Raw genomic sequence first — 11,894 nt, forward strand, 5'->3', positions numbered from 1 at the left:
CGGGCCTTCATAAAATTATATTCTAGTATTAATGTAATAATCTTTATTATAACTTTCCGGCATGAAGACAATAATTCTTTTGGCAAAAAAAAAAAAAAAAAAAAAAAAAGATTATCATGGAGGAAAATGCAACAAAATATCTATTGGAATCAAAATGAGGCGAGAAATAGTACTCTTCGTGGTGGAATGTGTATGCAATTTCAAAAAGAAGAGTTGAATTTTCTTAGCTAATGCGAGAGTTTCACATACACGAATAGTTTGCTGGGGAATTTCATTCATGTCATTGGTCCGACTTTGCTTCCCGGAAGGCGAGGGGCTGAGCGAAATGTCTGTCACAAGATCATATGCCTCTTTTGAACAAGCATAAGAAAATAAAAAGCTGAGTTTCATAATAATGAATACAGCGAAAAAATCTTTCGTTTCTATATTGAATACCAATAATGATCAGTATACAATAAAGCCAACGGAAGATGTCTCAAGTTAAAATTCCATCAGTATGTCAAACTTTATGTAAACTAAACTTCTTACCAAAATTAGTAGAATTAAAATCATATTAATAACTCATTAGCCGAAATGATATTATTATTAGTAAAATCAATCTCTTTAGTAAAAATAGCTTGAACAAAATTAATAATATTACAAAAAATAAGTCTAATTTTGCCAGCTAATAGCTTAGCAATAACTTTATATAAGGTATTACACTGGAGGATAGAACAAATATTATTTAAAGTCTGAGCATCTTTCTCTAGGGTTAAGGCGATGATAGTATGCTTAATCCTATTAGAAAGCTTACCAGCATTAAAAAAAAAAATATTACATGAATACAATCATCCTCAGTCATATTTGAAGAATCTTTAAAATTTTTAGAAGTAAATCTGTCAGGGCCCAGGAGACTTGTAATTTCCAATATAAAAAAAAATTATTTTAAATTTCTTCATTAGAGAGCACCTTTATTAAGGCTTCAAAATCCAAGGAAAAATGATATTAGAAATAAGAAATGTATCAAAAATAGAGGGAGAAATATCAACATAATTATTAAGCAAAGATTTAAGAAACATTAGCAATATTCTTTTGTTGATGTAAGTAAATATGGTTGACTAAAATTATTTTAATAAAAGTAGAGTTATTTCTAATTATATTATTTTAATAACAAAATTTAGAATCATCTTCATCTTTAATAACCATTCACACTTAGCACTTGATTTAACCATTTATAATTACAAGAGAGAGTATTATGAAGACTCTCTTGGTTAAAAGAGACTTGATTTGGTACATCTTTGCAAAGAGGATTAACATCCAAGTTATTCATTATCACTCTTGTTTAACTTTTTAATTCATTGATATAATTAAAAAATAAATTAGAATTACACCAATTCCAATGCTTAAAAGCTTCTTTGGCATTCTTCAATTTACTGCAAAAGAAAAATAAAGGATCGCCTTTAACATTAATGTTTCAAGCATCATTGACAATATCCAAAAACTCAAAACAATCACTCTAATAAATCTTATACAAAAAATCATGTTTTAAAGCATAAGAATCCCCTACAAACATAAAAATAGGAGAATGATCAGAAATATAAATATCCAAAACTCTACAAAAAAGAGTAAGAAAAAGAATCCACACAAGAAGTATTACAAAACCTTTGTCAAGAAAATTTCTAATAGGATTATCAATTTGATTATTATATCAAATTAACTTATGAGTAATAATTTTTAATTTAAAAATAGTAAGATTGAAACAAAAAATATTAAAATCAGTAAGCTTAAAAGGTATAGGAGGATGACCCCCTACCTTCTCATTAACTATAAGAAGGTGATTATAGTCACCCCACAGAAGCCAATGATCATTAATATTAGCAGTAAGATAAGTGATAAAACTCCAAAGATTCATTTTGATAGTGACACTATTGTTAGCATAAATGAAAGTAATAAAAACTTAACAAAAAAGGAAAAGTCAACACGTCATGAATGCATTGAGATTTGACTTCTAAAGCAGTAAAATAAAAAACCTCACATTTATTTAACCTAAATTGGCCAATTTTTATCAATATCAAAATTATTCACACGTTGATCATTATTAAAAAGTCTAAACTTTTTAGAAAAAAAATTATTATAATTGAAGAAAGAGACAGCTTAATTTCAATAAGACTAATCATATAAGCACAAGTCTCATAAATAATCTTCTTAAATAAAAAACACAGGTTTTATTACTAAACCCACAAACATTTCAAGTTAGAATATTATGATAAAACATGAGAGGAAAATAACACAAAAAAAATAAACTAATGCATAGCTTTACCAACCTTAATTTTTCCTTTTTTTGTCCTAGAGGTAGAGAGCAAAGAGAAAAACAATATTTAGGGCATAGTTCTATTAATAATGAGGTTGATGAAAATTTAATCGTAGCTCAAAATGATATTACTAGAAATATTTTGAACACGAGCCAATTATCTTGACTTAAGTCTATAACGCAAGAAGAAATAACATAAGGCAAAAAAATACTTTCAAGATCTATAGAAATATTAAGTTCAACAATAGAAGGTTGAGTGTCTATATTTTCTATAACAATTTCAGTACTACATAAAGAGATATCAACAAGAATATTTAAATCCAAAGCAGTAAGAATAATGTTATTATTAATAGTGGAAACCCTAATAGGGATATAAAGCCTACTCTTGTTTCCTTAAAATCTTTGATTATTATAAAACCTATTATTACTCCTAAAAATAGGAGCAACAATATTAGGTTGAACATTCATCACTTTAGGACAAGATTGAGGGTCATGAACAAAGGTACAACAAGTCTTATAAGGAGTTAGCTTCCTTTCTTAAATCACATATAAATTAAACTCCTTCCCTTTAATATCAAGAAGAATGAAATCATGGAGAGAAGGGTTTACATTTTTGTGAATGATAACTCTTGCAAAAGGAAGTTTAGAAAATTTGGATGTTAAAGAGCCAACAACAAAAAGAACACCAATTCAACTTGTAATCTTTAAAATAGCTTAATCATTCCAACAACATAATGACAAATCAAGAAACTCAACCCATTCCCTAAAATCTTTTTTGGCGGGATTAAAATAATAAGACTATTTTTTGAAAATGAATGGTTTACTAGTAATAAACTAATGACCACCAATCAAAACCTTATCAAAATCTTTCCCACAGTTATTGTTAAACAGAGAAAAAAAAACCTTCAAAAAGGGAATGAACATCTACAACACTTTTTCAGTTTCTGTTTTCTTGCAACAAATTGCTGTAATTTACGATAGAAATGACGCTTGTCAAGCGCATATCCAATTAGAGCTAGATTCCATTGCTTTGAGCCTTTAAACTGTTCTTGATCAAAGAAAGAAATCTGTTCACAAGAATTTGGATGGTAGGATAGATTAAAATTAGTAGAACTAACAAGATGAGAAGAGGTAAGACCGTTCCAATTAAGAATAGAGCTAGAGCCAAGAAGAGTTGAGAAGAAGAGAATGTAAGAGACAAAAAAATTCTCCTTGGTAAAAGGCAAAAGGTGCAAAAGCCCCAAAACACCAAAAAGAAATCCGTAGAGAAGTAAAAAATAAAAAAGAAACCAGGTTTTCCCGAAAGAAAGGGAAATTGAAAAGAAAATTCACCAAACACTAGAGGGGATTTGAAATCGCCTCACAGCGCTGCTATCGCCTCATAGGGCACTCCTGCTCCCGATGAAAACTCCACGAAGCTAGAATTATAATTATTTTGAAAAACACAAAACATCTTCAATTGTTTTCACAGTTTTTAAAAATGTGATGATTTATTTTGAAAATTAAAAAAAATATATGTAAAAATTGTTCATTTTGGCTGCCACCTTTCGGTGGGGAATTTTTAAATTTTTTTTTTATTTTGTTTTGCATTTGAATATTTTTTTCCTTTCCTTTGGAAAATTGGCACATTTTGTCGCCAGTTTCCTTTTTATTTTTATTTTATATTTTTTTGTTTTTCCTAAATAAAAAACAAAAGAAAAAACATTAAGGCGTCACTCTTGAAACGGTTAGAAATCCCATTACCGATGGTGAGTATTTGATTTATAAATGCAGGTCATAAATTAATGAATCAGACGGCTTACATTTTTTAAATGACAAAATATGGGGAGTTTGAAGCTAAATATTGAGAGGGATGTTTGGTATCCGTCCATCGTCGATTTGACGGTGGAGATGCTCCTTCATGAACCTCTCCTCGCTTTTCGGTGCCCGCAATAACTTCTATTTAATGATCGCAGTAAAAATCTCCTTTTTATTATGTAAATTAAAACCGCGCAAAAAAAAAAAATCAATTTTGAATTAATAAAGGACGAAAAACCACACCGACGTTCTTCTCTGAAAAGCAGCGAACCCACATGCCCTGATTTTTGAGAAAAATTGCTAAGTTAGGGATTATTCGGAGGAGCACATTTTTCATCAGTAAACCTGACTTATCTTTATGTGCCGTGTAGTTTATTTCGGAGTTATTTTCAGATTATTTTCAGATTATTTCGGAGTTATTTTCAGTAATCCCAAAATAATTCATAAATAACTCAAATATAAAGACCGCGGGTTATTTCTTACTGAAAATAACTCAGAAATAACTTGAAAATAGCTCAGGAATACTCTGCGCCGCACGTAGAGCTACTTCAGGAATCCGCACAGAAAAATTTTTGTATTCAGAGAGTATTGACACGTTATAAATAAGTTACAGATATATTACAGAGAAGTATAACACGAATATAAATTATCAATACCCTTCGAATATCCTTCACACGCGCAAATTTTTCTTCTAATTTTTACCGTTTCTTCTCAAAATCAAAACAAAAAAAAAAATTAAAAATTGGTTTCCGTAAATTAAATTTATTTTATTTTATTACTCTCAGCCATTTCTTTTATCTTCCTCACTTCCTTCATATATAGGGTCGTTCAGCTACCCACTAACCTCTATCCTCTGCTCTTCCCATCTCCCCATCCTCTCTTCTTCCTCTTCCCAGTTCGATATTTTTCACAGCTTTTAATTTGAAAATTTTTAGCTGCATTGCGTCTGGGAAGAGGAACTTGATTTTATTTAGCATTTACCTTCTCTGTTTTCCATTAGGGCTTCCACTTTTTTCTTTTGTCCGAGATGGGAAGGGTTCTGTTTCTGGTTAACCTGTTCTTGCTTTCTATAGCCTCCGTTGCATCTGCTACGCATGATTATCAGAAAGCTCTCAGCAAGAGCATTCTCTTCTTTGAGGCTCAGAGATCCGGTTATCTACCAGGCAACCAGAGGATTAACTGGAGAGGAAACTCCGGTCTTCTTGATGGGAAAGCAAATGGGGTATCTCTTTTTTTCTGCTTTGATTTATTAAACCGATTTGTTCTTCTTTCTTTCATCAATTTCTCATATACTTCTCCTTGCAGTTAGATCTGGTTGGGGGTTACTATGATGCAGGGGACAATGTAAAGTTTGGGTTACCCATGGCATTCACCATCACCATGATGTCTTGGGGAATATTAGAGTACGGGAAGCAAATGGCTGAAAGTGGGGAGCTCGGGCATGCCATGGAAGCAGTGAAGTGGGGCACCGACTATCTCATTAAAGCTCACCCCGAACCTACTGTTCTCTATGGCGAGGTAACCTATAAGCTTTTTCTTAATCTTCAATCACATCATTTCTTGGAGATTTCTCATGGGATGTTGTTTGTTGATCCTTACTGTCTGATGGGGCCGACATTAATAGAAATCTTTCTTGTTTTGTTTCCTTAGGGTTTTATTATTATTATTATTTTTTTTTTTCTGGAACTTGTCGGTCGGCTTTGGTTTGCTTTTTGACTGGACTGATGCCTGCTTAAACCCACTCTGGAAGTCAAGCATTTTCAGTTCGTCTTCTTTGGTTTACATTTTCCTTTTATATGCGCTTCAGTTTATTAAAATTTGATGTGTGTGCCTTTGTGGTGTACTTTCATAACTTATTAGTTTTAATCCCATGATTTTCTTATATTCAGCGAGTGATTATTAAGTGTTTAGGGTAATCTCACAATTTTACTCTAGCTAATCTCTGTTGCGACAATTGCTGCTTAAAATGCAACTTCCAATTTGATTATATTACCATATGGAAGGATTAAAGTTTGCTGATGGACTATCTATAAACGAAAGGTACTTTGATGGTGACAGCCGCAGAATAGCATACTAAAATGCATGTTAGTGGTCTGTTATGATGATAGTGTGATAAATCTGAGGAAAAATCACATTATTTTGTTGCATATGTAGTAAAAATAAAAAACAGAATATTTAAAGGCACTGTTTGTTAAGAGCTCTTCAGTAGTCTTGTTTTACTGAATAAAATAGTGGAGAATCATATCAATGATTTGAATTTCCATATTTAGCTATGCAAATGGTTAGGATAAGATGCCTATTTCATATGGACTTGTATCTGCTAGATATATCATGAAATGGACAGTGAAAAGCTGCTCATTTTTAAGTAATTAAGTTAATATCAATAATTTAGAGATTAAAAGTTATATAAATAAATATAGAAAATAAAGTATTATATAAGTTCCCATAGAAGAATTCATTATTTTGTACCTTTAAATTCCTCTTACATTTTTTATCACGTACTTTGTTCTGGAGATTTGCATCAGAATATAATTTATTATATATTAAATGTATAATACAATGCAAAATTATCGGACCGGCGGACCACTCCTCAAAATATAAGCTTCCTAAACATTTCACATCGCATTAACAGCGCTGTTCCCTAGTTCGAAACTTTCACATGGGTGTATTTAATTTGTACATTACTGTCTAATTAACGATTAATTATTCATAACCGTCGGTTTAAAATAAATTTACAGGTGGGCGACGGGAACACCGACCACTACTGTTGGCAGCGACCGGAGGACATGACGACGAGCCGGCAGGCCTACCGGATCGACACAGAACACCCTGGGTCTGACCTCGCCGGTGAGACCGCCGCCGCAATGGCCGCGGCCTCCATCGTTTTCCGCCGGTCCGATCCGGCTTACTCCAACCAGCTCCTCCTCCACGCCAAGCAGGTCGGAACTCTGAATTTTAAGCCTGCTCGTTTAATTTTTTCTTTGGGCCTTTCAATATATTAAAGAGGTGTAAACTAGTCAGAGTTTGAGCAAACTCAAGCTCTACTCCTTGAAAAATACTATTATTTTTGTGTTCGACTCGGTTTGCTTAACAAGTTATTTTAATATATTTAAATTTATTTTTATTTTTAAGTTAAAATGTGTTAATACCAACAAATAAATTTTTGTTTATATTTAACTCTTTATATTTAGAGTGCCAAAAAAAAAATTTAGTATTCTCGTTCAGTCGTTTGCGTAGCAATGAAGCAGAGCACATGAGCACGAGCTGTTTAATGAGATGATCACGAGCTATTCGTAAACACGAGCCCAGCCAATATATATATATATATATATATATATATATTTATATATATATATATATATATTTTCTGTGATGCTGGCTGCTGATATATATATATATATATATATATATAATTATATTTATATATATTTATATATTCCTTGGGCAAAAGTGGGCCTTCCAATTTGGGATCCGTTTTTGGCAGCCGGACATAGGCATGTGGAAGTGTCGGTGCATTTGCTGAAATGACCGTTGCACCCTCGTGTACTTGCTATACTGTTGAATCCGAGGAGTTAACGGTCAATCGATGTAGGGCGGCAGCACTCGACACGTGGTTATCGCAATTCGTTTTTTTAATTGATTATCTCATCTTCAGCTCTTCGATTTTGCTGATAAATACCGCGGGAAGTACGACAGCAGCATCTCCGTTGTTCAGAAGTACTACAGATCCATCAGCGGATACGGGGTTTGTATTGTGATGGGATTTTCTAGATTTGTTGTGGGGGAGAGGATGGACGGTTCTGATTATGTTGGTTGTGCAGGATGAGCTTCTTTGGGCTGCAGCGTGGATGCACGAGGCGACCGACGAGCCATGTTACTTGGACTACTTGGGAAGCAACGGTGGCCCACTGGGTGGGACTGGGTGGGCCATGACCGAATTTGGTTGGGACGTCAAGTATGCCGGTGTGCAAGTTCTCGTTTCCAAGGTCATTTCTTGTGCTCTACTTTAAAAAAATAGTAGTGTAGTACAAGGGACACGTGGCATGTGCTATCCTACGGGTCGATTTTGTGGTGTGGTTGTATAAACTTTAGGTAGATGTAATCTGACCGTTGTGAATTCCACTCGAAATTCATTAGAAGTTTAATAAAAAGCTAAAATTAAAATTATCATATACGTATCATGGGAACATTGCTATTTATAACATTACCACCCTCTTTCATCCATTTTTCAAATTCTCACTCAAATATCAAAATTCACACTAAAAACTCTAGCTCATATTGTTCATGTTTATTAAATTTTCAATGATTAGATCATGTCACACATAAATGCATCAATTTGTTAGCTCAAAAAATTACTTGGGAGCTAATTTTGTAAATAGAATATTTTGCGTACTATGTTTCTAATTATCCGAAAGTTTCTTACTCGTCATGAATACAAAACCTCAAATTTATAAAGAGCTTCTCGTTGAGAGCCCAAACTCTAAACAAAATATATTGAGGGAGGTTACATCTAAAATTTGAACTGGAATATAAGAAGGAATGTATGCAGTTTTCCTGAAACGGATTGTTCCCAGATTTTTCCTAAGGCTTTAGAACTTTTTTGAAAATTTGCCTAAAGTAAGTTAATCAGTCGGTTTTCAGAAGGTTGTGTGACTTTGTCTAAAATTGCTTAATTTTAGGGAGCAAGTATAACCGTTAAAAATCAATAGAAATTGCATCAATTTAGTTGAATTTTGAAACTCTTAACTTGATGAGGCCGTCAAATTCATCAAAACTTAAATGCAGTTAACTTAACTGAACTATTATATATGTAAAAACAATTTATAAAAATGCTGTTTCTGTAATTAAAAATGAACAACTATTATTGAAGTTATTAAAGCTTCAAACAACCTGAAGCAAAGTTTCTGCACAAGAAAAAATACAATGAAGCTTCTCGACTTGCAGAGAACAATTTTCAGATATTGTTTCTATTTCACGAAATACACATAATGTTTGTAATGCCATAAAAGAAAATGATAAAGTATATTTTAATTTCTAAAGAAAAAATCTCAAATATTTTACTAAACTTAAATATCATTTGAACCCTTCTTTTTTCCTTTTTTTTTTTCGGTCTATATGTGCGTCATATGAAGAGGATAAGTGTTTTTTACACAACAACAACTATTTCTTAAATTCTATCCAAATTTGTAGCTCTTCTACATCTCAGCAGCGCCGAATACTGATCTCATATAAAGAGGATTAGTGTTTTTTACACAGGAACAAATATTTCTTAAATTCTATCTAAATTTGTAGCTCTTCTACATTTAAGCAGCACCAAATTTTGATCTCATGATTGAAGCAAATTCTAACATACACACATTTGAATCTCTTCAGTTTCTTCTCCAAGGGAAAGCAGCTCACAATTGGCAGGTGTTTGAGAAGTACAGACAGAATGCAGACTTCTTCATGTGCTCATGCTTGGGGAAGGGCTCCCACAATGTTCAGAGAACCCCTGGTGGCCTTCTCTTCCGGCAGCGATGGAACAACTTGCAGTTTGTGACTAGTGCTTCTTTTCTGCTCACCGTCTTCTCCGACTATCTCCAATCTGCAGGACAGAATGTGAAGTGTTCCTCAGGAGTTGCCTCGCCTTCTGATCTTGTCAGCTTTGCCAAGTCACAGGTAAATCAGTCTGAATTCAATATTGATAGATTATATGCTTTTAAATATTTAATTTCGTCCACATTTGAATGATACCATGATTTATTTTATTTTAGAAAGGATGAGCGGTTAGACTGGTCTGTGATTTTAGACTATGTTGAATGCAACGGTCATGCTGTTTTTGTCTTGTCTTTTTCTTTATATTCTTAGTAATCGTTATCATGGATATTGTTTAGCTGACTTAGTCCTTCGTCTTTTTTATGCTGTTCAAAACATTGGTTCATTATATAGCAGTTTACAATTAGTTGTAAATAAGCTCTATTTGTTTCGCTGACTGCTTGTTTACAATATTGATTAATGCTTGGTATTGTAATCTAGCAATTTCTTAATGAAAAATTTCTAACTTATTACTATAAATTCATGGATATTGATCAATTGAATAGGTGGATTACATTCTCGGCGACAACCCCAGAGGTACCAGCTACATGGTAGGATACGGTTCAACCTATCCACAGCAGGTACACCATCGTGGATCCTCGATCGTCTCTATCAAGGTGGATGATTCATTTGTGAGTTGTAGAGGTGGATATGCAACTTGGTTTAGCCGAAAGGCTAGTGACCCCAATCTCTTGGATGGTGCCATTGTTGGTGGTCCTGATGCTTATGATAATTTTGCTGATGAGAGAGATAACTATGAGCAGACTGAGCCTGCTACCTATAATAATGCTCCTTTAGTTGGTCTTCTTGCTCGCCTTCATGGTGGCAATGGTGGATTTAACCAGCTTTTACCTGGTATGCATCCCTCATTCTTAACTTGATTTAGTAAGCTGGGGTAGGTAAGCTGTTCTTAGGATTGTCATGAAAATCTTGTTTATTGCAGTTGTGATTACTAAGCCTAATTTGCCTACAATGCCTAAACCTTTGCCAAGTCCCCAACCAAAGCCGTCACCTGTTCCAGGTATTTAACACCTAAAGCAGCTGTGTATCAGATTGCTTTCATTTAATGAATTAAAGCTAATGGAGATTGATGTTTACGTTCAGTAACTGGTGCTTTCTCTCCATTCACTGTAAAGCAAACTGCAACAACTTCCTGGTTTGCAAAAGGACGAACCTACTATAGATACTCAGTTATTATTAATAACAATTCATCAATGACAGCAAAGGATCTGAAGATAGTTGTTTCGAAGCTCTATGGCCCGATATGGGGACTCCAAAGGGCTGTACATGGTTACAATTTTCCTTCATGGATTCAGTCGCTGCCCGCTGGAAAGAGCTTTGAGTTTGTGTACATCCATTCGGCTAAACCAGCAGATATTTGGATCTCTGGTTATAAACTTGTCTGAAATTCTTTGAAGTATAAGAATTGAGGTCTTGGAGCAGCATATATAGTTCAGTAGTGGAGGGTTTTTTATATCCCTTGTCTACTGTGGTTTGCATGAAGTGTTTAGTTTTTATATGAATAAGAATGTGAGGTAGAGAGGAGAAGCGAGCGAAGAGACAAGGGTTGCTCATCCTCTTTCTGCTCCACCTCCATCCCAGCTAAGGGAGCATTGGGTTGTCAGACGTTCCCAGCTAAAGGGTATTTCCTTTTTAGCATTTAAATATATCGCACTTAAAAAATAAAAAAAAACAAAAGAAAAAAAAAGACTTATTAGAGTGATCCATGTATTAAGAGATTTGGTATGGTTTCTAGTTTATATAGAGTATTATAGATGTAGCCTTTTGTTGCTAGATATGAGTCATATGAGTGTCATATTTTCTTGTTCAACAACTTTACACAACTTGTATCAGATATGAGTAAGATTTTTCTTAAATATTATAGCTATTATCCTTTAACGATAAATGTGTTTTGTCTAGTTGTTTGATTGTCTTTATTATTTAAGAGAAGTTTTATTTTAATTATCATTAAGGATAGTCTAAGGGTTTAAGCCTTCCAAATTCTGTTTTGTGTTCCCTGGCCCCACGTTGCAATACCTTAGTTGCAAGTTATGTATGATAGAAACGTAAAACAATAGAAAAAAAAAATTGGAGTTTTATCTGTATTCTCGTCTTTTTACAATCATATTCAGGTCCATAAATAAGCAGAAAAAAGAATACATATGGAGAAAATGAGTATAGTAAGCAGGGGTATAGTGATTCAATGAAACCCTCATATATACAAATTTTTACA

General features: G+C 33.4%; 1 protein-coding gene across 1 annotated transcript; it reads left to right on the top strand.

Annotated features, from left to right (window-relative positions):
* Nucleotides 1-4,921: 4,921 nt before the first annotated feature.
* Nucleotides 4,922-11,181, top strand: LOC110027740 (endoglucanase 19-like). The gene is made up of 9 exons (XM_020729283.1): nucleotides 4,922-5,309; nucleotides 5,393-5,605; nucleotides 6,826-7,026; nucleotides 7,743-7,832; nucleotides 7,909-8,073; nucleotides 9,461-9,745; nucleotides 10,168-10,516; nucleotides 10,605-10,682; nucleotides 10,766-11,181. The coding sequence occupies exons 1-9, from the start codon at nucleotides 5,115-5,117 to the stop codon at nucleotides 11,065-11,067; spliced, it is 1,878 nt and encodes a 625-aa protein (XP_020584942.1). The 5' UTR covers nucleotides 4,922-5,114; the 3' UTR covers nucleotides 11,068-11,181.
* The last annotated feature ends 713 nt before the right edge of the window (nucleotides 11,182-11,894 follow it).

Source organism: Phalaenopsis equestris, unplaced genomic scaffold (genome assembly GCF_001263595.1).
Source record: "Phalaenopsis equestris unplaced genomic scaffold, ASM126359v1 Scaffold000002, whole genome shotgun sequence".
In the NCBI taxonomy this organism is placed as follows: Eukaryota; Viridiplantae; Streptophyta; class Magnoliopsida; order Asparagales; family Orchidaceae; genus Phalaenopsis; species Phalaenopsis equestris.